This window comes from Grammomys surdaster, unplaced genomic scaffold (assembly GCF_004785775.1).
Source record: "Grammomys surdaster isolate TR1022 unplaced genomic scaffold, NIH_TR_1.0 194, whole genome shotgun sequence".
Classification (NCBI taxonomy): domain Eukaryota; kingdom Metazoa; phylum Chordata; class Mammalia; order Rodentia; family Muridae; genus Grammomys; species Grammomys surdaster.
This window is the reverse complement of record NW_021604639.1, coordinates 7,718,226-7,733,231: the sequence shown is the minus strand read 5'-3', so window position 1 is coordinate 7,733,231 and position 15,006 is coordinate 7,718,226. Positions and strand designations below refer to the sequence as shown.

Genomic DNA, 15,006 nt, shown 5'->3' with positions numbered 1-15,006 from the left:
TCCCTTCTCTATAAAATCCAGATGAACTCTAACATGCGTTGTGATAGATGTTTCTTTTTCTAAACGATCAACCTTGGGATATGAAAGGGAGGTGGAACGGGAACTTAGTAGAACAAACATGCAAAAAGACAGAAACAAGGTCTCTGAGTAAACAATCCCTAAAGAGCTTGTCTCTTTGGCGCTTACAAATCTCAGAGGTGAAGTCCTGAACAGGGAGAGATTCTTCCCTCTCCAGACAATGAGCATCCTAGTAAGTTAACTAGTTAAAAACTGCTAGGTTTGAGAAACCGGTCCCTGCGTGTTTTAAGCATATCAAGTGGTTGCAGCAAGAAGCCTTGACATCCCAGGTAGTCAGCCTCCTGCACCTCTGCACTTCCAGTAAAACCAGTTCCGTGTGGTTGTGGCTTCCTCTGAAACCTCTCTCCTGGGCGGCTCCATCCATCCAAATGGGAGCTGAGTTTGCAAGCTACCAGAGGCGGTGGAGCTGGTGCTGCTGATGTCAGAGCCAGAAGACAGTTGTGATTGGATCTAATTAGACTTTGCGGCAGCAAATAGACGAGCTCCCTGCGTGATTGGCTTTAAAGTGGATGGTGCCAAACAACTCGCAGAGGCGCAAAAGTAGCAGCCCTGCTTCTGGAGCCCAGACGAAGAGAGAGCTCCAGGGCGCTTAGGACGCGCGGGAGAATCTTTCCCAGAGCTTTCTGCCTAAGGAAGGGTTCAGCTTTCCGGCGTGTATCCGAGGCTTTCAGCTCATCCAGAACCAAGCGACAGGGCAATCATAGAGGAGGTTCTTGCTGGCGTCCCCAGTCCTAAAAAGTGAGACTGCTACTTGATTTGCAAAACCAGAAATACTCCCAGCTGCGACCGCAGCAGCAAGACTAAGAAAGGTGAAATTGCTTAAGGACCGGCTCTTCTCTGGGTCTCCCGACTGGCATGGCATCTGTCCTGGGGAGTGGCAGAGGGTCTGGAGGGCTAAGCAGTCAACTCAAATGCAAGTCCAAGAGGAGGAGGAGGAGGAGGTCCAAGAGGAAAGGTAAGAAGCTCGCTCTGTGAGCGCTCCGGTGCTGGTGCCCGCTGCAACTCTCCCCTGTCTCTCCTCCTTGTCCTTCCTCAGATCTCGGTGGCAGCTTGTCGGTTTTCTCTTGTCTTCACTTTAGGATGCTTCTGGGATGTCTACACTGAGTAGGGCACTTGTGAGTTCAAACCTCTTTGTAAATAGCTTGGGGGCTTTCTTCAAACCAGGAGATTACAAGGAGCCAGCCAGGCGCTCAGTGGAAAATGTTTGGCAGGAGACACTGGGAAGAGAGCTGAGAGGGCTGAGCTGAGAAGCATCCGTCCTCTGACGCTTGTATCCTGGGTACCACCATCCCTACAGGAGACCCAAGGCTGGCACTTAGACACTCTTGGAGCCAACCATATCACAGGGTGCCAAAAGAAACACTCACTTAAGCCAAGGCACATAAAATAGGGAAAGAGCTCTCGCCCCAGCTCCTCCCACCTAAATTGTCTCAGAGGGAAAAGAGGGCAAAACCTTCGCAATTGCCTTCCCAAATTGACTGGCCTTTTTTTTTTCCTTAGTGAGATACCCGGTGGTCATGTAAACACTGGCATAGACAAAGAGGACAAGGCATGTCCTTGCAGAAATTACTGCCTATAAAGAAACAACTGCCGTGTCTTATTGGTAGCAAAAGAATGAAAGAAAATTAAATCTTGCAAACCAGAAAAGGAGAGGCAGCCGGATGGCAGGTTGCAGCTGACAAACTCAGGCTGTGCCTTGGTACTGATACTGCTGAAAAAATGAGCTTCACAGAACTTAGTCAATGTCACCACAAGCACTGGGCTTCCACACAAGGATTCGTGTCAAATTAGCAATTCTTTTAGCAAGATAAGCAGTGCCCTAGAATGCATCTTTAGCCTTATGCACAGGGGGGATTAAAAGATGACTCCAATGCTATCCCTTCTTTCTCAGAGAGGAACTTGCATTGATGCTAGCTCCTTGTGAGTTTGTGGAAGTTCAGTCTTCTTACCAGTATCTGAAAGGTGTTTTGATTTTCTTTAGTTTTTCAAGTGTTCATAGTGGTATGCAGACCAGACACAACTTAGTGAGTTGGCTCCTGCACAGGGTAGTTGTACTAACTCTCCTAGAATCTCTGTCTATAGATTAGATATGTTAAGGAGCCTAAGATAAGTTTCTTCTAGAATGTTTCCTAAGTGCTTGCTAACTGTTCCTGAGTCACATATGATTCCTAATAGCACAAATTAATTGAACGCAAACTCTGAAGCAAACAGTCCTTGATTATAATCACACACCAGGCTCCCTACGAGCAAAGGAGCCCTAACACCTGTCTGTGAATGTTTCAGGACCTTTGATTTCAAAAGGGGCTGACTTTATAATTATACTTCAATTCTTAAACAGCTCAAATGTATGCTCGGTGTTCACTTTGTCATATGAAAATATTCTGAAACAAACTTACTGATTTCTTCTATGGCTATGTGCTACTGACTAAAAATGACATGGATATTAAGAAACCCATGCTTTCACCAATTCGACAATGAATAACACTTTTAAAGAAGTAAGAAAAAAATTGTCTTTATACTTCAGGTGTTAGTTTGTGTCTCCTAATTTTTTTAATAGTCTGCTTAGCTATTTAGAGCCAAGCAAATGGAACAATATTTATAACACAATTTATAGAAATGTAAGCTAAAGGAAATTCTCATCTTCCTTTGTTTTCTTTACCAAGAAGTGTGAGGCATACTACCTTAAACGTTTATTCTGGAATGGAATAACAGGAAACCCAAGAAAGTCTTCATTTAAAATAAACTGAACCATGACAGCCCAAAGCAAAAATTTTATAGCAAGTATTTGTATCCTTAGAAATTTTGACTATAAAAAAAAAAAGAAAGAAATTTTGACTATAGGAAGGCTCCAAATTTTCATAACAAAGGCAATAGGTAAGCATATACCAGTCTCTATTATGTGTAGACCTGTGTTTAAGTGGCCTTTTCTGTGGCACCTGCCAACAGCTATTGTGGTAAGACAGTAAAATGAAACTGTTAAATATTTACTTTTACTGGCAAAGTTAATATAGATATACATGATTTTTTTAAAAAAAAAAAAAGCTAGCATACCCAGCTATAGGAGAGAGTAATTTTTTTTACATCTTCCCAGAAAAGAAAAGCTTGTATGTAATACCTTGTATGACAAATGCATGTTTCTTCTACTTCATAAAGAGCAATGATGTCTTTCAATTTTATCTTAATGATCATATATCTTCACCAAGATGAAATGGCATAGCCTATCCGACATGTAAGACAGCACAAGCATGGGAGATAATTAAGGAAGTCGTTAAATAGCAAGTGAAGATGCTGACTATAAAACTATTCTCAAAAGTTAATACATATGCTATTAATTTATTAAACAAGTTAATAGATATAATCACGATAAGCATATATGTGCTTGAATGTTTCCTGCTCATCTCTCCGTCAAGCTTCATTTTTAAAAGTGAGCCATAGCATCAGTTGGTCAGTATACCCAAGGATCTTTATTTCCTACATGTAGCCTTGAAAGGTGTCTTGGGTCTGGTATGTTTTTGTGATCCAATAGTCTGTGCTCTAAACTGAAACACTCTAGCTACAGGCTAACTGTGGTAATGATAGGATGTGATTATTGGTAAATGTAATCCATCATCTTGGAAATGGGGTGGTTTCTTTCACAGGGTAGGTTTCTGTCACTGTGCCACACAGCAAGTAATGCATACTTTTAAAGATCTAAAACCAAAAACTTAGTCACAGAACATGCATCCCTGGGGTCACCTAGGAGAAGCCCACGTTTCTCTGCAAGATAAACTTTAAAGACGATTCTCGGCTTCTTTTGTTGAGATCTCATATCATTTTACCTTTGTGTGATCTCCGTAGAGGGTGTTTTCAGTTAGGATTTTCCTTAGAAATCATGTCTAAGTGGTTTATACTGCCTAGACAAATGTGAAGTGTGAGTTTCTTACTTTTATAGGAGGCACATACAATCGAAATAAAAGTATACTGAGGACAGTCAAAACAGCTGATGTTTATACATGTGTCAAACAAGAACCTGAACCCATTTGATGTGTAGAATATAGCTGTTTTTCTTCCTTCAATATCAATTAGAGACTTTAGGAAAACAATGGTTAATGAAGACCATCACCTGGAATCACTAACCACTGGAGTATTGCCTTCAGTAAGACATGGAGAGGACTCAAAGATTGCACTTACTTCATAATTCTTGGTAGAATGATTATAAATAATTTCATCTATTCAGTGTTTTATAGAGAATAATGCTGCTGGCATTAGAAAATAACAGTGTATAAGTACTGCAAATGCATTCATTTAAACCTCAAAAAGAAATTAAACGTTAAGATACAAAGCTATTTGTTAATTTGTCATTAGCAACAGATCATTCCAGGTAGTCTAAGAGGGGTACCTCCTAAAAACAGCGCGGTTCATAAAAATAAATCAGCCAAAATTTAAACCCAACTATACATAAACTGTCAGGATAATATCTTTTAATAATCTTATAAATACACTTTGGCATTCTTATGTATTGAAATGGCACACAATTTTTTGTGTGTTGTGCATCTGTTTTTCCTTTTGTTGTTGTTGTTGTTGTTGTTGTTGTTGTTAGTGTATTTTCCCCAAAGAAGCTACTCATTGGCCTGAAATTAATATTTAAAGATATAACTCACTATTATATATAAATATATAAAATAACTGAAGTGTCTGAGAATTTAAAACAAAAATCTCCCTTTTAACACAGACTTATTGATACCCATTCAAGGTAAACAGAAGGACAGTTTGTAGGGAGAAGTGTCCATCGCCTATCAACTAGGAAAGGGCTTTAGGGAAGTAACTAAACGGTATGCAAACACCGATTTGACTGAGTTGAGCATTGTCACACAATGTCTCATTCTCTGGAGCACCTAACAGCAGCTAAAAAGTTGTCTCGAAATTGAGCTATTGTTCCAGGGTGCTTGAGTGTACAGATATTTAGGTGACTGGAGTGAGTTGTGGAAGGAACCCCACAAGGCAGATCCACGAAAGTAAATTGGGAATCTCAGCAAGGTGATGTGGAGCGGAGCAACCCGAAAACGCTGTGAGATGCAAATAAAAAGTTGGCAAAAGGGACTCAGTAAGTGGAGCAGATGGATGGCAGACGCCAGCTTGTTGTGAAATGAAATTCCATGAAAAATTAATGAAATAGAAAGATTGCGCACTGGATGAGGGTGCAGCGGCCGTGTTGCTCTCCGTTCCCGGCGATGCTTTAGTAATCCATGTGGCTGTCATCTCAACGGAGAAAAGACAGCCCGTCTACACCACTGGCTCTTATCTCACTCGCTGACAGCTCAAGAGGAAGGACTGGATTCTGGGATAAAAATCAAATTGATTAAACCAACCGTTAGGCAGGATCTAATTGCATGAGGGGGTTTTCTCCTTTTTTTTTTTTCTCTCTCTCTCTCTCTTTTTAAAATTTATATCAGTGCTTCTGGTTTCTAGTGACCCATGTAATAACAGTAATTTGAAATTGCTTCAAGGTCGTTAGATATGATGAGTGAACTTGAATTTAGAACAAAAGTATAAGATTCGTGTATTCTTATCTAAATAGCGGCAATAGGGTTATTGACAAAAGCTATCTCAGAGAAGTATCATATAAGGAAATATAGGGTGAGAGACTGTAATTTTTGAGACATACAAAAGGTAACATATTATGAAAACATTATGTTTAATTGAAAACCTATATGTGCGTATGTGTATGTTACTGTGTGTGTGTGTGTGTATGTGTGTGTGTGTGTATCTAGACAGGAAAGACTAGAAACATCAGATCAATTTTATATCCTTCTGTATATTTTTCTAATAATCCTAGAAAATGTAAGTCAGAATTTTTATAACAAAATCTGTTTAGAAAGACCCTAAGAATGAAAAAAATTTACTCGACTCTTTGTAATTTATAATTTTGTTTCTAAACAGATGTTGCTGTGACCAATCTGATGCAAATGACTTGCAAACAAGATTTGTAAAAGGGCAGACTTTCTTATCATGAACAAGATATTAAAAGCATTTAACCAGTTTGAAAAAAATTAAATCACATTCCAAGTGAGCCATGAAAATCATGAATGTCCTTTGCAAACTAGTTCAACTATTGGATGTTAACACTTTCCATGTGTTTTTCTGTGAGCACACAATAATTTGAAAAAATAAAAAGCCAGGGAAAATAAAGGCGAGACAGCAGTGCATACTGGCTGAGGCTGTGACAATTCTGATTCTTGCTGCTTGGGGTTTGTAGATAACATGAATCTAAATTAACCCCGATTTTTCAATTAAATGATTGTCCTTGCTCAGAGGAATATAGGCTGTAAATTCTTGATTGTTTAAATACAATCATTTATTTATAGCTGCTAATATATTATAGCTCACTTAATATGCCAATATCAAATAGAGTGACATGGCTTTTAAAATGTGATGAAATCAGGGAGTCGGGAGTTCCTTTTAAATTTTGGGTACACGTAAGTGTGAAAGGACTCTTGGGAGACCTTAGAAAGTGCCAATGAAAAGGTGCCTTTAGAATTTACAAACTTGCAGACAGACCTGTGTTTCTACTTATGCCCACTGCTAGCCTGGAACCAAGACATCCCTGTTTAGTGACTAAGGTTCAGGTTCTCCCTTCTGTTTTTATTTTAGTTGGAAAGAAAGAAGATTGAGGGCTGTTGTGTCTGGATTCTTGGATGGCTTTAAGTAAAAGTGAAAAGCACAGCTCTGAGGTCTAAATCTGCAGCTGAAAATGTGTAAGTGGGTCCAGTTCCCCAGAAACCACATCCAAGAATCAGCCACCTACGAGCTGGTTTGTTTGGCTTTTAAGAGAATTTTAGTATCTCAGAAATGAATGTGGCCACATGCAAAATAGCAGATTTTCTTTTCTGGAGAGCTGTGTATCTTATAATAAAGAGTTAACGGAATCATCTGGGTCCTCTCTATACATGCTGGGTATTTGATTACCTTTTATTTTAGTTACAGATATTGAACATAATTCAATTTTGTTCTTTTATTGTCTTTGAAAAAATTCCATTCGTATCTGGTTTCTTGAGAGAAAGTAGCTAGTAATTACCTCCCATGTGATGAAATGCAAATATATTAGAATTTATTATCACCTGTGTTAAATTATAAAAATGTCAAATAGTTAATGTTGCTTTTAATTTTTCAAAATAACAAACAGGTTATATTTTTTATGTGTATATGTAGGACATAAAAATAATATTATACCTGAGTAAGGAAGCATGTCTGATATAGGAAGCTGTCCTATAAACAAAGAAAAGTAGTATTTGTCTTTAAAATTGAAAGGTAATACAATGTAAGCCCAGGCAATGTTATGCTTAAATGTCTTAAAGATAAGAATTGAAAGCTTTTCTTAAACTCTGTATACTTCCAATCCTGAGACTGGGGGTGGATTTGCCAATCTGCTTCCAATGTAAAGGACAATTAGAACAGTCATGTTTGCTTAACTGCTAATCATTCCAATGTGAGCACTCTACCTAAAACCTCCCCATGCATTGTAAAAGCCAATGTTCCTGCATCAAGACCGGAAGATCTGTTACGTGGGTACCAGAAAGCAATGGTGCAGGAGTGATTTTCAGTGTAAGTACCTTCTTCTTACACTGAAACTCCTAGTACAATGAGGTTACAGTCACCACCCTGGACATTTTACCTCAGTTCAACAGAAAAGTCACATCACAGACCCAGAGTCTTTTCTATGGTCTTTGTATCACCTTTCAAATGATAATACGTACAACTATTCAGAATATATCCCTAAACTCTCTTTTCTGATGTCTTGAGTAGGTGGCGTGAATGCAATGTTGAAATGATAATCATAACACTTTGAGATAAATTCCTGTGCAGTGCTTCTAAACACCTTACCCATAATGACTTTGTTTAATTTTATAGATTTAATCAATCTTGGCTGCTCATGTATTGGATATGAGATCTCTGGTTCCTGTTTCCTACTGCCTCATCACTTCATAATGTCTTACATGATTTCTCAAATATGTCTTCAAACATGTAATTTTAAAATAAGATGGAGATATGGGGACCCGTTTCTTTATCATCTGAGTCTATCTTCTGTGGAAGATGATAATCCCAGTCAAATTCCTTCTTAGGGTTAGGCTGCAACAAAAGTGGAAAGGCTACTGTTTCTAAACATCATTATCAACTAGGGCAAAGCACAGGCTTTGGATTTCTATAACTGCTTGAAAAAATCAACTGTACTGCTCAAAATACACTGAATATGTATTAGGGGATAAATGCAATATTTCTTAAAAGTTTAATTGCATTCTTCTGAATGCAATTTAATAAACATGACAAAAATGTCAGCAAAATAGATTTTGACCTCCTCCAAACCCCAAGTCTAGCTGGGCTCACTCATCCCTGTCTGTAACAGATGCTGAGCTCACATTGGGCCCGTGGTTGTAAAAATAGCTGTGGTCTTAAAGGAGAAGCCCACCCTCTCAATATCAGGCTGGGCTGTAGGCTAAGAAACAAAAATGTAAACTGTCTAAAATATACACATACAAATATTTCTTAAAGTATATACAAATTAGAGGTATGAGTAAATAAATTACTTAAAAATCAATACCTTTTCCTAATCCTTAGGTAGACAAAGGCATTAAAATACATATTTGTGCTTCACAAATAAGAAATTACAACAGTTAGAACCTGAAGGAAAAGCAGTCATCTGGTTCAACTAGAACTCTAGCAGAAAGTGACATTTAAATCCAGTTTATGTGGTTAAAGTACATTTTTAAAAATTTTTTAATAAACCTATCTTTTGAATCTTCTCTCTGAAGAAAAATCACACTGCAGCAAAAAAATTATTTGTTAAACATGTAGATGAAATAATAGGACATGAGCTGTATTTGAGAAACCTTCAAGATGGTAGCCTAGGAAATACACTAACTTTGACAGCCCTTCATACACGCACACAGCTAATGATATCATCTTTGAAACTAGTTCTGATGTGTGTTAATGTATTACTTCCATGTCAGTACACCTCTCCACTATAGGGTGAGCAAATGGGTACATATTGAAATTGACTTTTATACTTTTATGACTAAGTACATAGGTAGAAAATTATTTTATTATTAAGGCTAACTAAGTGTGCATGCATATCATTTCATGTAATCAGCAGAGTTTTAAATTCACTTCTTCATTTTGTGAAAACTGAATCATGACATGGCTTTTGTGTGTAGCTAATGAATAGAATTCAAGTCATTAAACTGTGTGCTTGTGTGCTTTGTGTAGACTGCTAATATATTCATGTGGGATAGAGAAATGCCAGGCTCAAGATTTAAAAGGCAATAAGTATTTATTGAAAACTTGAATATTAAAATGTTAAAAGATTTGTCTAACTTCTGGAACATCAGTCGTCTATTATGGAATTCTGAAATAAATCATATAGCAAAATAAAATTCTGACTACATGTGAGAGTAAACACTTTGAGAGATAGTGGAGAAAAGATACTGGTTTGTGATTGTATTTTGTAATTCCAAGGAAAATATTAATTGTTTAATTGCAAAAGTTCTAGGGAATCAACAATTGAGACTTCCTCTTGTGCATACTTTGCATGAAGTGAAGCAAATCTTCTTGTCTTTGCCACTAATAAAAAGTAATCCATCTTCCAACATCATAAAAAGAAACAACACACTTGTACAAAAGGGTTTTAGTGGAGGACAAAGGACACCCTGACAAAAGACAAATGGAAGAATAATTTAGAAGCCTCTCTTTCCTAAGCTTGATTAAAGTTCACCTCACTTGCTTTTTATTTTATGTAGCTTTTAATACACAAAGATACATGATTTTAAAATATGAGCCAACTTATACAATTCTGTTGCTTGGAGAACTGCTAAATTTTGCCTTAAACAATTACGAACATGTTATAAGAAATGTATTTGATACATTTTATTAATCTACATATTTATTAATGTGTAAATATATCTCCATTTCCAAGTATGGGCTAGTCTAAATACTATCAAGACCCAATAAATAATGATTTTCTGTAAGCATATATTACATGTCAAGGTACAAATACAGCTGTGTCAAGTGAAAGCAGTGACAATAACCCACTATGGACCCATGCAATGTTATGTTTTATGAAACCTATAACAAGATTATGTTCAACATGCATATAAATTTTCCTTATACATAATTGTCCTGTGTATAATGAGCATACACAATGAGTTTATAAAATCAACACCCACCAAGTAGAATGAGTCGCTTGCATTTCCTTTATTTTAAATAGAACTTCCTTACAAAGCTAAGCTATCAAAATATAACATTGCCACTCTTTCTATGGTGGCAAAACATAAAAGATACTCATTTACTGGGAGGAGCTGCGGAATTGGCTCAGAAGTTAAGATCACTGCATGCTGCTTCAGAGGACCTGGGTTTAATTCTCAGCATCCACTTGGTCACTCACAGCCATTTGTGACTGGAGTCTGAAGAGATTCAGCAATGTCTTCTGACTTCCAAGGGTATACACACACACACACACTCACACACACTCATACACACACAATACAGACATTCATATAGGCAAAATAATCATACACATAATTATTTTTAAATTTAAAGGTACTGGAAAAAATTATGTCAGTTTTGAAATAAGACATGGGAGGGTTTCAAGGGAAGAGCTGGAGGTAGGAGAGGGAGTATCAAACTTCTTGGAATGTGTTGCAATTCTGTTTTAATGGAAACATTTTTTAAAAAAGAATTTCTAAGGGAAATAATCAGAAAATAGAATATTTTCTACAAAGATTGTATTCAGATCATGTGAGTTATATGAGCTTATGAGAGGGAGAAATCAGTGAGGGTTTGCAAGATGGCACCCATCAGACACTTTTGGGACAGTGAATTGAAGAAAGAATATACTATTCAGATCTCAGGTGTATGAAGATGTGTGAAGGTGGAATGAGGGTGCTGCTACCATCTACTTTGTCATCCCTTAAGATTGGGTGTCCTGATGTGCTCCTTTGAATTCTCTGGACTTAACAAAGTGATGTCATTGTGTATTACCAATACATATTTGTTGCATAATTAACTCATGTTTAGATTGCACAGTTATAAATGGTTCTGTCCCCTTTATATTAGAACAGTGTTACATAACTCTGGAATTTATCCATCCAACAAACATTTGTTAGACCCTTTTATTTGTCAGTCACATAATAAATAGTAGAGATTAAACAATATAAGCTCTGAAAACTTCCCAAAACAGCCAGAAATCAAATCCCAGTGTGTTCTGCCTTCTCTGTCATTTATGTGGAAGAGATATTTTATAAAACTTCCCTCTCTGAAAACGTGGGAGGCACACTTCTATTGTTTGCTGAATTAGTTCCCAGATGATTGGCAAGCTCATTGCTCATCAGTATTCTCATGTAATAAATGAAGTGAAACCATTAGACCCAACAAAGCTAAAAGAAACATCTTTCTCCAGGAACCAGCCTTTTTAGACAGTTCCCTTGCCGCCACACTTGAGCTTTTCCCCATGCTTCATTTATGCCACTTCCAATCCTAGCCACTGTCGTCTCTGTCAAGAGGTAGTCCTCACTCCTAGATACACAGCTACATTTCTGCCTCATGCCTGTGACCAATGACTCAACTTCCTTCTCCAAAATGGTTCAGGCAGTGGCCAGGTGCTAACCCACCATCCTTGCAGAAGGTGAATTCATGTGCCAGCAACTTCGGAACACAAAATCCTAGCACCAAACAAAGAGAATAACTTAAAGTGCAGTCTCTTGCTTGTAGTATGGACTGGCAATCTTTGCAACAAAGAGTAGAATAGCTTTGCTTTGAAGTGATTTAAAGTGGAATGCAAGCCTATCTGTCTAGTGCATCTATCTAATCAACAAAGGTCTTGGCTTTCCCTCCCATTTTCACTCAATATGTCTACATATCAACGTGTCAATAATTAAAATACAATATAATATAATGTAATATAATCTATTGTGAAAAGAGATGACAGTCACGGGTTCCATCCTATTTCTACCTAAATAGATTGTTTCTTGTTCTCTTTTTCTTATATACCTGCCATTTACCTATCTGTCTACAACCTATCTTCTCTTCATATAATAAGTAGGAGATACATATAGAACCCACTAACTAAATTTAGTATAAGATGACAAAACTCTTTAGTAGATATTATAGTCTTCAGCTACAGTACAACAAGTGCAGCAGATATGCCTGGATATTGATTTATATTTGTACTGGGATTTTTCAAATTTTGAATATTATAGAAGCTAAAATTGTGGTGATGAAATTGAAACCAAACAATGTATCAGGTGTTATTTGCTATTTGTATGTATTTCTTCAAATAAATAATACATTTTTCACAATTTGGGTATCAGCACAAATGCCTGTTCCTGATGGATGCACTTCATATTAAATCTCAAGAAATGGCTCTTGCTCTCCTCACACTTGGATGTTGGGTCTACTGTCCATATTCTGGCTGGGTTGCTACTTCAGCAATCTGTAGATGACTTGACTCTTGTCCCTCTACCATAAAGGGGTGCTCCCTCATATCAGAGTTCTTATCACCAGTGTGAAATACAGTATGATTGAGAACATACAAATGTCATACTGGAATGCCCTGAGATTATCTTCCAGGCTGAAAGCATTTTTCTTTTGTCTATACATTTCTTCTTCTGTTGCCCTACAAAATAGTTCCATCTTTGAGCTGTCCTGACTTTATCTTTCCTGGATCCATAGGGCCCACTGAAATGTTTTATGTATGATTCTAAACCAGTCATTTGTGGTTTATCCTAATAAAATTTTGCAAGACAGAATGATATCCTAGTCTGGACTCATTATAAGAACAGAACCATTACTCTTAATAAGAGTAAATAGAAAAAAATAATCAGAAAACAAAGACCATAGTAGTAAATTAATAAAAAATATTAATTACTATTTTAACTATAGAGTTTACACTTTACCACACCACAGAAAAAGTATACTAAACAGAAGACGGGGTTCTGAGAAGATGGCTTTAAAGTTAAGAGTATTTGCTAATCTTCCAGAGGACCTGACTTCAGTTCTCAAGACCCACATTAGGTGGCTCACAACTTCTGTGATTCTAGCTACAGAGAATCAAAGACCCTCTTCTGGCTTCCTAAATCACCTGTACACAACACATATGGTATAGTCTCTCTCTCTCCTCTCTCTCTCTCTCTCGCTCTCTCTCTCTCTCTCTCTCTCTCTTTCTCTCTCTCTCTCTCTCTCTGTGTGTGTGTGTGTGTGTGTGTCTTTCTTTCCCTCTCTCCCTTGCTGTCTCAAAGTGAAAGAGCCTTTCATCTGGTAGTGAGTGTATCATTCTACACAAAAGACCAGATAATAGCTTTTGGAATGTAAAAATTAACCTGTCAAGAACTGTTCACCTTATGGTGGTCTGTGGTCTTGGCACAAACATGACTACAGCCATAGAGTTCATAAAAAAAACCACATGATTCTTATTGGGAAATATATGTATACATAGTTTTAGTCTTAAAAGGTGCTATTTACTATAAGGGCTAGAAATTTTCCTTTACTATACAACTTCTTTGCCTATTCAGGATTTGACATATGTGAGATATATATATATATCACAATTCAACTCCTCAAACACCTTGTTTCTAAATACCATTATATACTAAATATGACATGATAGAACACCTGAGTATATATTTTGGGAGTACATTAGTTATCATTGCTATTCTTGGTTGTCAACTTGACTACATCTGGAATTAACTAAACCCCAAGTGGCTGGGTACATGTGGGAGGGAGTTTTCTTAATTAAATAACTTGAAGTGGAAGACCCACCTTTAGTCTGTCAACTTTGGATGTGGGACGATTTATCTTTAATCCATGCTTATGGTGGCAGCCTAAATAAAGGACATAGGAGATGGAAGTTCTTATATTTGCTTGCTAGTTTGCATGTCCATTGTTAAAATGTCATTAGAGCCTACTTATTTGGGATTGCAGCATCTACTGAAGATCAACTAAGACGTCCACCCTCATGGAATGAACAACTCTGAATTCTTAGGCTTTCTATTGGCATACCACCACTGTTGAACTAGCTGGCCCACAGCCTGTAAGACACTCTAATAATTCATTCTGTTACTTTTGTTTCTATAGATCTAGAGAACTATGACATACATAGTACTTTATCCATAGCAAGCAGAATATCACAATTTTGTCACTTTGGAGACAATGACTAGATAGTAAAGCTAGTTGTCTTATCAGATCCCTTTTCAGAAAAAGGTTCTACCTCTGAAAATTTATAAAGTCTGTTTTCATCTCTTTAAACATCTCTTATAGATAAACCTTCAGGGATATGAAATTTTTGTAGAACTGAATTAACACCAGACTTCATTTAACAGTGTTCAGATTTTTTTTTTTTTTCTTGATGAGTCTGTCATATCCATGGTCACGGAATGGGGTGGTGCACAATGTGTAACGTTTTTTTTTTTATCATGTTCTGTCTGATTTTCTCATCTCCCTGGCTTCTCTGAAGTTCCCCATTGTTAGTTAATAGTGGTGGAAACTGCAAGCATTCTGAAACAAACTATCAAACTTATTGTAAGTGAAGGAGGGTAAAGTTTTGCTTCCTTGTAATAGCTTGTTTTCTTCAACAAATAGAATTATTCTCGTATGTTATTTTTTATGTAAAAAGAAGTTTAAAGAATGAATGGTGACATTTTTGTTTTATGGATAAGAGAACTGTGACTAGGGAATGAAAATTACTATTTTAGAAAGCTAGGTAGGAAAATTATCTGACTCGTGCTTGTCACAAAAACATGAGAGTGTAAGTTCAGATCCCTGAAGATCACTGGCCAACAGGTGCAGCAAGTCAGTGAACACTTTGTTCTGAGAGAGAGAGAAAGAGAGAGAGAGAGAGAGAGAGAGAGAGAGAGAGAGAGAGAGAGAGAGAAACAGAGAGAGAGAGAAACAGAGAGAGAGAGA

At 37.1% G+C, this 15,006-nt stretch overlaps 1 protein-coding gene across 1 annotated transcript in view; it reads left to right on the top strand.

Moving 5' to 3' along the window:
* The first annotated feature begins 615 nt into the window (after positions 1-615).
* The window catches only part of Adarb2 (adenosine deaminase RNA specific B2 (inactive)), a 530,291-nt gene continuing 515,900 nt past the window's right edge, over positions 616-15,006 (top strand). The window contains exon 1 of the mRNA XM_028769889.1: positions 616-1,033. Coding sequence (XP_028625722.1) covers positions 934-1,033 — 100 coding nt within the window. The 5' untranslated portion in view covers positions 616-933. The remainder of the gene's footprint in view (positions 1,034-15,006) is intronic.